At 49.0% G+C, this 14,518-nt stretch overlaps 1 protein-coding gene across 1 annotated transcript in view; it reads left to right on the plus strand.

The window, feature by feature from the left end:
* TLL2 (tolloid like 2) overlaps window positions 1–14,518 on the plus strand; it is a 135,743-nt gene that overhangs the window by 31,060 nt on the left and 90,165 nt on the right. Inside the window, exon 2 of the mRNA XM_007187438.2 lies at window positions 862–972. Coding sequence (XP_007187500.2) covers window positions 862–972 — 111 coding nt within the window. The remainder of the gene's footprint in view (window positions 1–861; window positions 973–14,518) is intronic.

A 14,518-nucleotide genomic window follows, 5' to 3' on the forward strand; every position in this document is an offset into this window, starting at 1 on the left:
TCTGAGCCACTGCTTGTCCTCTGGGAGAGAGAATGAGGACATGGTGAATCATACACTAGCTCTTAAAGCTCCTTCTCACATTTGATTAGCCAGAACAGGTGAAGTGGCCAATGCTGACATCAATGGGGAAGGGAAATAGAATCTTTTCCCAGGGAACGGAAGCAAATATTGTGAACATTAGTTATCATGTATTATATTATGCTTTTTATTTATTTATTTATTTATTTATGGCTGTGTTGGGTCTTCGTTTCTGTGCTAGGGCTTTCTCCAGTTGTGGCGAGCGGGGGCCGCTCTTCATCGCGGTGCGTGGGCCTCTCACTGTTGCGGCCTCTCTTGTTGCGGAGCACAGGCTCCTGACGCGCAGGCTCAGTAGTTGTGGCTCACGGGCTTAGTTGCTCCGTGGCATGTGGGATCTTCCCAGACCAGGGCTCGAACCCGTGTCCCCTGAATTAGCAGGCAGATTCTTAACAACTGCGCCACCAGGGAAGCCCCCTATATTACGCTTTTAAAAAAAATATCCTGAAAACTCTGAAGAAGGGGGAAACAGCTGTCTTTGTGTGGTGGTTTTGCCCACAGCTGCCTACAGTGACAGTAAGACAGGGTGACCTTTCAAAATACCTTACAGACCTAGGCCTTTGATCTTTATTGTGGTTGTCCCCAGCCCTGTGGCTTTGATGCACAGATTTATTATCTGTTGTTCTTTTTCTACCAGTCCTATCTCTTAGGCTCAGGAAGAAATTTGATTGGATGGACTATCTTTCCTAGAGTTTACTACTGAGCTTCCAATACCCTCTGGGCCACTAGTAAATTCATTCCTTGATCTCCAGTTTAAATTGATCCATTTCTGTTTTTTCTTCCCAGCTGTCTTTTGGGGAGACATTGCCTTAGATGAAGAGGACCTGAAGTTATTTCACATCAACCAAACCCATGACTGGATCAAGCAGTCAGTGGAGGAAACAGGATACAGCACCGGTAAGTACTACGTCCCCTCCACCCCTGCCCTGGAGAGAAGGGTCAGGGACTCCAGCACGGGGTGATGTGGACCACAAGTCATAGGTATTTGACCTGTCAGTCCAGGGCCCACCTGTCAGTGGAAAACCAGAGGAGTCACCCCTTCTCTGTTGCAGGCTGTGAAGGTGGAGCCTCCAAGTTTGCTTATCCTTCTAAGAAAATCTTCATTAGCCTCTTTATCCAAAGATTCAGCCCTGAGCTCAGAGAGTTCAGAGTTGAACTCAACATAGGTTCTCAGGACTCTGGCCTCAGGGTCCAGCACTTCCCAAATGGAGAGAATTCCTGGATGGGCTCCATTTAGGGCATATCTGATGGTGATGCTGATACTGATTAGCAGTGGGAAGATGCTTGGTGGGGGGGGCGCCCCGGGGTGGGGTGGTATTGTGCACTTGTTTGGCCTACAAACCAGGTGACAATCCCCTGGGGGCAGGAAACACAGACTGGGTGTCAGACTTTGATTACTCTTCTCCTTTGATTACTTTTCCTCCTTGCCTTCACCTTGAGGTGAATAGTAATGAGACTGGTCTCCTGATTTCTCCTCACCTCCCTGCCCACTGGGCTCTGACGCCTCCCCTCTGTGGAATCTCCATTCTCAGAAGCAGCCCCAGGCACTGAGCTGTGGGAGCTGATAGGCTGTGTGGCTGATTGTGGCTTATTATTCGGTGACCAAGGCTCGTGTGTGCCTGATACTACACTGTCTCTGCTACCTGCCACCCCTCCACCCACCCTCCCTTCCTTTCTCTCGAGGATTTTAAAAAATTGTGGTAAGAACACTTAACATGAGATCTACTGTCTTAACAAAATGTTAAGTGTACAATACAGTACCATAAACTACAAACACGATGTGATACAGCAGATCTCCAGAACATTCATCTTGTATAACTGAAGTTTATACACCGCCCCCCTTTTTTAGCACCTATCATGGATCTAATGCGGTGCTGGTGAGAGAAAGAGGAAAAGGATGTGACCTCTGACTTCAAGGAGACCTTTCACACCAGGCAGACAGGGTGGACAAGCTTGCTAACATCTCCAAAGTTCAGTTTTCCTATCTGTAAAACGCGGATGAAACTAGTACTCACTTCAACAGGGGTTGGGAGGATTGACTCCAAAAGTAACAGGCTAACCTCGTGCCTAGCACATGGCATGTTCTCGGGCAATGGCAGATGTTATCACTAAGCACCCCAGTCCGGAGGAGTGAGACTGAAGTGTAGATAGATAAACTGTAATTCCTCATGACAAGAGCTACAATGAATCAAGAGCAGTGGGAAGAAGATGGGCCAAGAAAGGCATCATGGGAATGGGCACTCTTGCCTTGTGTCTTGAAGGATGCGTAGGAGTTCCTTAGGTGAAGAATCAAGAAAAGATATTTCAGCAGAGGAGAAACTGTGTGCAGAGGCAGGGAGTATGAGGGGCTGTCTTAATTTGAGGAACAGAGGAAAGGTGTGGGTCACTGGAGGGTGGCTCTTTGGGGGGCTATCGTAGAGAGAAGCACAAGGAGAAGTTGCTGGGGTAGACGATGAAAGTCCCTGTTGGCGGGGTGGGTGGGAATGTCCCCAGAGTAGGAGGCAACTCCCCCGGTGCCGAATGCCTGTTGCGCTAATGAGCTGGAGCTTTCCCCTGTGGGTGGCAGGGGTCCTGCCCAAGGTTTCTGAATAGGAACGTGATGTGCTCATCTTTCGCTTGGGGGAGTCTTGGTGGAGTCCCCTCTCCCGCTGCTCTCCACAGCCCACCAGCTGCCCTGAGGTTGCTGGGTTCCGGGCTGGATGCTTGGGCAGCCTCACCATGCTGCTTGCTGGTGGTGATGATGGGAGAGGGGTTGTCAAGGCAACCCCTTTCCCTCTGCTGATGAACCTGGTGGATTCCAAGAACATCCCCAAAGACCCCCATCCCTGAGTGTCTTGCAAGGCTCCAAGATTCCACCAGAACTAATTCACCAATTCTTCATTTCAGTATTTCCTGGCAAAAAAGGCCCTGTGATCTGTATCCACTTGGGAGGGAAGGGGAAGAATATATTGTATTCATGTTTCTGGATGTGGTCCCAATTCATTCATTCACTCACGCACTCACTGATTCATTGAAACCTCTATTGAGTGTTCACTTTGTGCCAGGTCTTTTGCCAGACCCTGAGACGGTATAGACTGAGGTTTCTCTTTTTAAGGACTTACCAACTGGTGGAGGGAATAGATGCAGAAACCAAAAAGGGTAAAGAGTGAGAGATGGAGGTGGGGTGTCCCAGGAAGCACAGTGGGAGTGAGGGCACTAAGAAGAACTGGGACCATTGCTGTGGGGAGAGCCAGAAAGGCCTCCCAGAGGAGGGGGTCCTGGGGAGGTGGAGGGGTTTCCCAGGCTGGAGAAGAAGGAGTCAGAGGGTAGAGAAGGACATTCCAGACCGAGGGAGGCGTCCTTCTTGGGGTGGGAAATGGGCTGGCAGCCTCCACTAAGGAGGTTACATGCTTCCTTCTTGTCCAGTGGTTGGTTCCCTCTTTCTGCGGGGTGGTAAGGCTGTGCCCAGAGTGGGGGGCACCTCCCACCGTTCATGGGGACATGAGCAGCTACAGGAGCTAGGCCAGGCTCCACACAGGATGTAGGGATGAGGCAAGGCAAGAGGGCAAAGGCTGTCAGAAGGCCAGGGTCCTCATCACCAGTGGTCGGGAGGAGGGAGGAACAATTAGGCACGTTAGAGCTTCTTTTTGGTGTCTGGCTCTATGATTATCACTTCTTCGGATTTGGGGGACCTCTCGTGGATGTTTTGAAAAGTCCATTTGAATTTTAAATGGGGCTTTGGAATCCAGATTATTTTTCACACCATTATATACACAGCCTTAATTGAGCTCTAACAAAAGGCAGCATCTCTTCATAATTCTGTCACTCCAAGTCATCATACGCTCCCCCCGCCCCCCCGCCAGATTCTTACCTGGAGGCCTAGAGAAGTTGACCTGAGTGTAACTTCGTGTGATTTAATTATTTAACTTTCCTTTTTGCACCATTACTTTAGTACTTAAAACTAGTGAACCTCACATAGCTCAAACATAGAGTGTGATGTACTTTGACATGTGTTCATGTCCACGTAACCACCACCCAGACCAAGGGATGGAACATTTCCAGAACCCCGGAGACTCCCACATGCCCCCTTCCAGCCAGCACCCACCCCCCAGCAGCCACTAGTCTGACCTCTCTCCACACAGATGCATTTTACCTGCATGAATGGAACCATGTGCACAGACGCATTTTACCTGCATGGATGGAACCATGTGCACAGACGCATTTTACCTGCATGAATGGAACCATGTGGACAGATGCATTTTACCTGCATGAATGGAACCATGCGGTGTGTGTTGTTTGTGTCTGTCTCCTTTCCCTCAGCTTTGTGACTGTGAAATTCCCCCACGTTGTTGGGTGAAGCGCTGGTTTGTCCTCTCATCGTTTGCAGTGTTCTCTGGAATGAATGTACCCTAGTTTATTCATTCTTCTATTGACAGCCATTTGGACAGTTGACAGTTTGGGGCTATGAAAACTAAAGCTGCTGTTGTCTTTCTTGTACGTATCCTTCGGTGGACACAGGCACTCATTTCCAGGAATGGAATTGCTGGGTCACAGGGTATATGTAAGTTATTAGTAGAATCAGTCAGTTTTCCCAAGTGGTGGTACCAGTTTACACTCTGTGTGGGTACATATTGATTTGGAAAGCAGGGCGGGGGATGGGGGGTGACCATGCAGGATCCCAGGAGGCCTCTGGGTCTTGGCCTCTCTGGCTTGGGGACCCCACTCACACCTCCAGACCTGCACAGCAGTCAGTTGATGCCCGGACACCATCACGAATGCTCAGGGTTGGTCCTGTGAGCAGTCCTTCTGCTGTCCTTGGGGGACCTGCCGTGGCGCAGCATGGGGACCCAAGCTCGGCAAATGTGAGTGAGAGACCCCAGAGAGAGGCTGGGCCTTGGCCAGCCACCATGGCAGTTGTGTGCCCAGCTGCTGGAGAGTGGCCTGCCTGGAAGTTGCCTTGAGGATGCTGCAGTGAAGGGAAGCCTAGCAGCCCTGCCTTCGCCTCCTTTGTGGCGCTCTCCCAAGGCCGCCATGGTCAGCCTCACGGTCTAAGAACCTGAGTACCTGTCTTCTTTTTCCTTCTCCCCTGTGAGCTGAGAGAGGGCAGAGTCCACATATATTTGACTTTGGATCCCACAGAGGTGGCCCGGCACTTTGTATCTAGAAGGCACTGGCCAGCATTGTTGGAGAGGGGAGAGGGAAGAGATATAGACAGAGACTGGCAGGCCCTGGAGCACCTCCCAGGGGCCTTGGGGTGAAGAGCTCCCACAGGGCTTTGCTCCCAGGAGGGCAGTGAAAGTGCTGGCCACCGTCACAGGCCTTGGTCTCAGACTGTCTGGGCTTGAAGCCTCGAGCTGGGCCTCAGTTTCTTCATCTGTCAAATGGGAATAGTAATAATCCTTACCTCAGAGTGATGTTGTGAGGAGAAAAGGAAAGAATATGTGTAAAGTGCTGAGTGCAGTGCCTGGCATATAAGAAATGTGCAATAAATATCAACTCTGCCTTCTCTTCCTCATTGTTAGTAGTAGTAGTAATATTTGCAGAAAGAACACTGACCTAGGAGGGTTTAAGGTTAAAGTGGAGAATGGGAGAAATTTGCTACGTGCTGGAGGGAACTTTGGGGGCTTGGGCAAGAGGCCTTTGAAACATGTAACTGTCTGGGGTTTCCTCCTTCCCAAGCTTGAGATATGTAATTTTTTTCCCACTATATTTTTATGGAAAGGTGATTTTTACCCTGATCACTTTTCTCTGAGGGCCAATAGTACTGTGCATCTATCTAAAATAGTTATTTTATTTTCAGAATGGGAATATTTTAAATTATTTTTGCTGATTAAACTAACACTGCTAGTTATTAAAAAAAAAAAAAAAGTCCAATAGCTCAAAATTGTAGAAAGTAGAAAGTGAAAATCCCCTTTTATCCCAGCCCTGGGGGTCCCCATCATGATCTGTTTGCTGGATTCCTTCCAGCCTTATTGTGCTCAGGCCATGTGCAGATATTTTTTAAACATAAAAGGAATTTTTCTTAACACCCTGTTGTGTAACCTGCGTCTTTAACACCACGCCATGGACATCTTTTCACGTGGTACTTTGAGGTCTATCACATTTAATGTGCAACTCTGCCACCATTTATCGAATGCATCCATACAGATGGACATGACGGTTGTTTCCCTTCTTTTCTGTAGTGTTTTTTTCTATTAGAAATGTTAATGCTGTGAACAACACTGTGCTGTTGTTCTTTAAACATTTGCTTTGATTAAAAAAATTTTTTTAAAGGAACCACGCCTTTATCTGCTCTTTGTACTTCCACATGTGTGAAAGGATGTGTTCTTAGATATCGGTTATTTCCTTTCCAAGCTTTGGTAATTGCCCCTGGTTTTTGGGGCAGTGGCGTGGGAAGAGGGCTAAATCCCTGGAGGTGGATGGGACGCAATGCAGACCCAGATGCCTCCTTTCCCTGGCTTATCCTGTGAACCTGAAGCTGCTTTCCTGGTTGCAGAATGAAACGACGTCATAGCCCTAGAAGTGATCTAGTCTCCCTCGTTTCCTAGATGTGCCCAATGTCCCACATTCAGTCAGTGGAAGAACCAGAACGAGAACCCAGGTTTCCCATCTCCTAGGCTGTGTCCTCCATTGTACCAACCCGTCTGCCATGTTGCCAGGTGGAAGGAATGGAAAACAACAGAGGTGCATGTAGTCATTCCTTTGCCGGCCCTGGGAAAGTAGCTGGAGTCTTTCTGGACCAGGAAGCGAGCAAAGACCTTGTGCCTGGGTTGGTTTGAGAGCCCACTCAGGGTGCTGTGCTGGCCACAAAAAAAAAAAGCCGCTGAGAGCTCTCGGGCCCCCAGCAGGAAGCATCCTCGCTGTTCACTTAGGACCCCGGGCTCGTGGTGATTACTTCCGATCAGTCTCCCTGCCTCCAGTCTCTGCTTCCCCATCCTGCTTCCAGGTGATCTTCCTGGACCTGACCTTGCAACCACCGTACTGGGTTGAATAGTGTCCCCCCCAAATTTATGTCTACCTGAACCCCAGAATGTGACCTTATTTGGAAATAGAGTCTTTGCAGATCTAATTAGTTAAGGATCTTGAGATCAGCCTGGATTTAGGGGTGCCTTAAATCCAATGACCGGAGTCCTTACAAGAAGAGGAGAGGACTCAGAGAGACACACAGAGGAAGGCCACGTGAAAGAGAGAGGCAGAGACTGGAATGATGCAGCTATAAGCCAGGGGGCACCAAGGATTGCCGGGAGCTGCCACAGACTAGGAAGAGGCAAGGAAGGATTCTTGCGGAGCCTGCAGAGGGAGCACGGCCCTGCCAACACCTTGATTTCAGCCTTCCAGCCTTCAGAACTGTGACAGAATAGATTTCTGTTTTTAAGCCTCCAACGCTGTGGTAACTTGTTACGGCAGCCCTAGATAACTGATACCACTGTGTTTTCTAAAACCCTTCCATGGCTGCCTGTCACTTAGCAGAAACATTCCTTATCTGGCCCCCAAGGTCCTCCACGCTTTATCCACCACTTACATATCCGGCTCCCTTCCCGCCCCTCAGCCTCCTGCCAAACGCAATGACATCGTGTCTACAGGCCCCGAGTGTCCTTCCTTCCAGCCTTCTGTTCCAGCTCTGCCCTCTGCTCCAAGTCCCCATTCTACAGAAAAAGAAATGAAGGTCCACGGACAGCCTAAGACGCACCCAGGGCCCTGCATCTGGTGGGATTCGTGATACCTCTTTAGTCAGCACAGCTGCCAGCCTGGGAGTCCACCTGGGTTGACAGCGCTGTTAACATTAACCTTATTTTGTGCTTCAGATGGAGAGAGCGCTATTTTCCCCCCATTTTCAGACAGCCCCGTTTCCCTGCCGTGAGAGCCTCCAGAGGAAGTGGCAGCAGCCTTTTGGATGTGCCTGGGGGCAAGGAGGCAAGAGCGCATTCTTCAGGGAGAGAAAGTCCTTCTGTGTGCATTTTATTTGCAGTGAGAAGAATGGGAGTTCTGGGCAGGCATGGGCCAAGCTGTTCTATGAATGGGGCCCTTGAATTAACATCGCCGAGTTTCCTAAAGCTGCTAATCGGATTAGCTGTGTAGTGAAGGAAGTACTTAGCTGGACGCACACACACACACACACACACTCGCCCATCCTCTTGCATCCTCTTCGATGTGGTGGTGCAGAACCTGACGCCCCCATTTCTGAGCTCTGGGACACCTCACCCCCTAACCACACAAGATGTGGAGGAAAGCCCCGCGTGGTTGATGTTTGGGGACTTTTTGGTTGTTTATTTCTTCCCTAAAGAGTCCTGGAAGCAAAGTCAAACGTTCTCATCTTTGCAAATGTCTGGAAACTTGGAGAGGAAACCTCATCTTGCAGTTATCTCCCTCCGGGTAATGGATCTGATTTCTTGCTCTTTGTAATGAAAACTCTGGAAGGGGAAATGGCTTTCATTACTTACTGGTTCTGATGGAAGCTGATGTTTCCTGTCTTGTCTATTCTGAGCCACTGGACCATGTCCACCTCTATTTAAGAAACCAACCTTAGTCTAAACTCCTGCCATCCGTGTAGGGCATCCACATAAGCCTAACAGTTTGTGCATTTGAGTTCAAAATAATAAATTAGCAGGAGAGAGTCGAAGACGTTAGTTTGGCTAACTTGCCTCCTCTCCCTGGGCCTCATCACTCCGAGATGGACCCCACAGAGCCTTCAACTCCTTGAGTTCCTTTTCCTATGCTGTCCGTGACTTGGAGGGGCACATGCTACCGTCACCTGGTCTCAGTGTCCCCTCTGAAGAGAGGGTCTCCTGAAACCATATCCTTACTTCTTTCCAGCCAGTTTGAGCTCTGGATTTGAATGCTGGTGTTTCAGGCTGGAGAAAAGAGGGGAAGCAAAGGCCATGGGGCATCGAGGGACTAAATTTAGGCACAAAAGGCTAAAGCGCACCCGTGAGAGACCCTCATGTACTACACGCGTTTCTGGGCCCTGCCTTCCAAGGTTTGAGGGTCTAAAAGGGACCCAACATGTCTCTGTCCCCAACATATTTTTAGCTTTGAGGCCCTTGAGAGAACTCATGAGCGGGGCTGCTTTGAGTAGCCCTATCGACAGGCTGTGGTTTTTCTGGCTCTGCTCCCATGGAGACAGTCCCCAGGCTTTGTAGACATGGCTTCGTCTTTTCATTAATTTTCTTTATTGGTGGTGGGAGTACTGCTGACTGACCAGTGTCCAGGAAAGAAGTGGGGGCAGTGGTGGCTCCCTGTGACATCCTGTAGAAGGGACAGTGTCCTGAGCTTACGGATGAATGCCAGGTTGGACTTGCTGAGACAGTTAGTTGGGTTCAAGGCTGTCTTCTCTCACATCATGGAACACCGTCTCAGTGAGATCTGGTGGCCTCTGCTGCTGGGGGCACTCTTACTCGTCCTTTCCACTGTCTCCTCAAGAGCTTTGGAATAAGGTTTTGGGGACTTCTTTTCTCTACGTATATTGTACTTGACATTTTGTGGTTCCCACACCCTCTGAGAGTCTGATGAGTATTTTCAGCACTTCTCCGAGAAAAAGGTACACACACGATTTTGCTTGCAATTTCAAGAATTTTACTCCGTGGATCCCAAGTTATGCACCTCAAGTCCACAGCCCCCTTTTTCTGTCTGTTTCCACTCTGTTGGAGATGTTCTCACGTGGACATCCTGGATCCTAGAGTTGCAGTGTAGAAAGGCATGGATACTGGAGGCAGGCAGGCCTCCCTGGCTCTGTATTGATTAACTGCAGGAGTAAGGGAGCCTCCTTCCTTATTTGGAAAATGGGATTGGAGAGGGGGGATTGGGAAAGTGTAGGAGGTAAAGCACTCATCCCAGAGTCTGACACCTAGTAGGTGCTCAAGCAATAGTAGCCACATGGCTGCCCGTGTGGTGGATCCTGCCTTTTCTCCTCCCCGGCCCACCTCTGTGTCTCAGACTCCACACTTCCTAGATGCCTTGGAAGTCTTCTCCTTTGCAGTACCCTGCCTGCACCCCCCTGGGGTCTCTGGAGCTGGACCTGCACCAGTGTGACCTGACCAGATCCTTGGATTTAGATTCCACCAGCACATGGGGAATCTCTATCAATCCCCAACATAAAGCCTTTCCTAGTCCTCCTGAGTCAAACTCTAGGTCATGAAGTTGGCCAAACAGAGATCTGAGAATTGATTAGATGCTGGTTCTTCTTTGATAGCAACAACAAAAAGAATAATAATAACTACAATTTGTTGTGTGCTAATTTTGTCTTAAATGATCTCATTAATCTTTTTTTTTAAATTAATTAATTTATTTATTTATTTTTGGCTGCGTTGGGTCTTCGTTGCTGCACGCGGGCTTTCTCTAGTTGCAGTGAGCAGGGGCTACTCTTCGTTGTGGTGCGTGGGCTTCTCATTGCGGTGGCTTCTCGTTGCAGAGCACGGGCTCTAGGCATGCTGGCTTCAGTAGTTGTGGCGCACGGGCTCAGTAGTTGTGGCTTTTGGGCTCTGGAGCGCAGGCTCAGTAGTTGCGGCGCATGGGCTTAGTTGCTCCGCAGCATGTGGGATCTTCCAGGACCGGAGATCGAACCTGTGTACCCTGCATTGGCAGGTGGATTCTTAACCACTGTGCCACCAGGGAAGTCTGATCTCATTTATCTTCATGCAACAGCTCTATGTGGCAGGTACTGTTGATACCTACAGGTGTATTCAGAGAGGTGTGTAACCTTTCTTTGATCACACAACTAATTATTGGCAGAGCCAAGATTAGGACTTAACTCTGTCTAATGTCAAAGGCTGCTTTTAGCCTCTACACTCCATTACTTCTGGAAATAGATGCTGGCATCACCACTAACCCTGTTGCCTTGAGCTGTGAAGACTTGGTCTCCCCATGACTACCTTTGAGAGGTGTTGATAAAAGATATGGGCTAGTTCTACCCACTTCTGGGGCTGTGCTTCATCCTGCCCTCTGTCATCTCAGGTTGCCATTCAGTATGTGCCTTGCTGCATCCACCAGAGTGTCAACAGCTGTGACCTGTCTTTGTTTGGTCTTGGCCCTCCCTCTTTAGTTCCAGCATCAGCCTGGGCACAGGGACAGCACCAGACAAGCCCTTGTGAGTTGAGGATGGAGTCTCAGGAGTGCATGATGGCCTCCTTGCTCCTCTGCTCCCCCAGACCAGTTGGGGTGAGGACTGTTTGTTTGAATGTGTGATGCTTAGAGTGGGAGGCTGCAGTGGAAGAAAGGCTTATGCTCAGGGGTGATGCCCTTGGGCTGGGCAAGCTCAGATCACCTTTCAGGGAATGTCTGAAAAGGGCATTCTTTGGCCACATGGTCAATAACTTGTCTTTACTGAGCCCTTCAAACAGAGCCCCAGGTGTGGTCGTTAGGTCTTTTCCGAGCCAGAGAGGGGGTGCTGGCCTTCCTGCTCACTCCTCCAGGGCTTAGACCTTTTCTTCACAGACCTGCGCCCACTGCACACCCCCCCCAGTTGATGGCTCCATTTCACCCCTGCCCCTCCCGTGGGAGTTCACCTTGGCTCCCATGGTCTAGAACTTCATCTTTATGGCTACACTGCTCCTCTGGCATGACCTACACTCCCCTTGTGTCAGTTCTGCTGACCCTCTCACACCATCTTCTTGATGACAGTCCTTTTCCCTCTCTCTCCTGCCCCTCCCTCTTTCCTTCCTTCAAGGAACAGATGCTAATTGGGGACCTCTTCTGTGCTCAGCACCAAGGATACAGCCGTACCCACTTTTTTCTTCTGCCATGAAGAAGATGGAGTTTTAATGATGGAAGTGATTATGGTCATGCTTTGGCAGTACAGGAGGAATGGGGCAGGCTGTGGTGGGGGAGGACCTGTGACCCCGCTGGTGTGGAGCCCCACCGACCTCCCAGAGGAGACATGGTCCAGTGGGCAGAACTCACACCTGGAGAGGAGGCCCCAGGTAACAGCTGTCATCCAGGCAGAAGTTGGTGTTGTGTGTCCAGTTTGGGACACAGGACCTGATGGGAGGCAGGAATGTTTGTGTGAGGCCAGGGACCCAGGCAAATAACATCAGAGAGGCCTTTAATAGAACTCACAGAGAGTTCCAGTGCTATGCTGGGAGCTCAGAAGAACGAGGCAAGGACCCCTGGTTCTTCCGTGAAGTGGGTATTAAGGAGGACAAGCAGTCAGAGGCTTGGCCTGAGAGAACAAGATGGGGACAAAGGTCTGAAATTAAGCAGAATCCCTGAGATCAAAATCGGAGCCAAAGGTGATGTGCTGCTGTGACCCTCGAGTGTTGAGCCCCAAATCCTTCAGTCCCCCCACCCGAGGACAGGGCTGGCTGTGCGTGCAGACAACAGTCAGCAGCTGGAGAGGAGGAGGGCTGGGGTACAGGAACCGGGTGAGGCCTGACAGTGACTCCGCTCATAAAGTTTTCAGTTTAGTAAGATGATTTGAGATGATAAAGAGGCATCTGATAAAGTGCGCATCTGCTCTTTGGTCAGGAAAAAAGAATGCAACATAAGGATTCTATCATCTGGTTCCCTGGGACCTCATTCAGAGGCTGATTACACCTTGGATTGAAGCCAGAATTCACTGTGAACTTGAAGTGTTGGGAAAAGTAAATTCACCTTTAGGTTGATTTTTATTATGACTGCATTTGTCAGAATTTGGAGAAACTGGGCTGGGAGTCCACTTGGAGTCACAACAAGGTGCAGAGCCAGGTGGGGGAGGGGCAGTGCCACCCTTGGCCATCCATCCAGGGAGCCGTTATTCCAGCCACCCCCTGACCCCCGCCCCCGCCAATGGTCCTGAGTCAAAACTGGGAGATTAAGTTGAGAAACCAGGACAAATAAGAGTTTAGCACCTGACATTCTAGGCAAGGTTCCTTTGGTTTTGAGATACAGAATCGTACTCAAGATAGGTCAATAAAAGAGTTTATTTAAGAATATATTCTCATGGCCATCCAAGGACAGAAGCAGAAGAACTGGCCTGTTGGGGACTCGACTAGAGACTGGAGAGAAAAGAACAAAGCTTTTTGGCTTTTTCTCTTCTTCTTGCACCTGACCCATCATGGCCACCATGTGCGAGTCATATCATGATCCCTCTTCTCGAGTGTCCCCCACTGAAACTTGTGGTACCCGCCTACCTAACGGTGCCAAAGAAGACCTAAGAGTGGAAGAAATTGCCAAGGGAAGGAGTATAAAGTGAGCTGATCAGTGCCCCAGGGAGGCAGGAGGAAGAAAAGAAGTGATAATGGTCTGTGTCTGTGGCTTGAGAGAGGAATGAAGGATGGGGCAGCCTCTGGTTAGCGGAGAGGATGGGTGAGTGAACTGACCTCCCACATGTGGAGATGTGGAAGCAGCTCCCTTTGGAGTTAACCTAGTCTTGAGGTCAAGCCTGGTAACCTCACACCCACTTTGCCATTTATATTATTTTCGTGGGAAAATACTTTATGAGTTCCCATTAGCCATCTTAATCCCTGGAATTTGGGAACACAGCCTCATGAGAGCTGGGGATGGCTTGTTTCAGGTGAGGATCTAATCTTCGCCTATCGGTTTTGGCCAACAGAAAGATTGTGCCTCACTCCCTGACCATCACTCTTTGCTTCTTCTTAATCTGATTCTATTTTCATGCTCTGTTAACTGTGTATGTTTTTGTTTGTGTTTACTAAATGGAATTCTATGTTTTCTGTTCTTAATTTAAATAGTAGGTGATCTCTAAAGCAGAATGAAATGAAATAAACCATACTTTGTCTTTTTATTTGTGCAACCCTCCAATTGATTGTTCTAGCATCAGTGGCCTCAATATAAACAATATTCCCCACCCTGACCTAAGAGCACCCTGTGGTGAATCCTTTTTGACAAAATAAAGGATTTGGTTATCCAAAAAGTAATCACCCCCTAAAATTTTTTAATATAGCATGTTTGGTTTTCGTGCAAATTTGCTCTTGTTTTTCTTGGCCTCTTTTGGATGTGTGCATTTTGTTACAGCTGGAAACTGACCTTTGTTTCAAATGCATTTACTACTCAAGTATTTTCTTATTGGGCATGATAATGAACTAAATTGTTTCGAACAAAACCAGGGCTACAACTTTTCAGTTACCCACTGTACGGCATGTCAGTTCACCTCATGAGAACTCCTTATCTGTAGAATGGAGGGTTGGACTTTAAGCTTCCTAAGGGCCAAGAATGAGTCTCTCAGTTCTTTTGCCAAAGATAATCCAGGAATGTATGGGGACTCAATGCATGGTGTCTGCTGTGCGCATGGCTGATTAGATGCCTGCAGTGTCTTCGGCTCCCCCTTCATGTGATGCCTCATGCAACTTTAGAACGGTCTGCTCAAATTGCATCTAATACGAGACCTTCTAGAGACCTTCCAGTGGGCTTCCACAGGTGTTGGCAGCAATGTGGCTGTGGCCTCCCTTTGTCCCATCTTCGAAAACAACAACAAACAACAATGGGCTGGAGAGAGGAGGTTGAGAAAGGTCGGACTGCCCCCTGCCCCAGA

The sequence above is a fragment of the Balaenoptera acutorostrata genome, chromosome 16 (genome assembly GCF_949987535.1).
Source record: "Balaenoptera acutorostrata chromosome 16, mBalAcu1.1, whole genome shotgun sequence".
NCBI lineage: Eukaryota > Metazoa > Chordata > Mammalia > Artiodactyla > Balaenopteridae > Balaenoptera > Balaenoptera acutorostrata.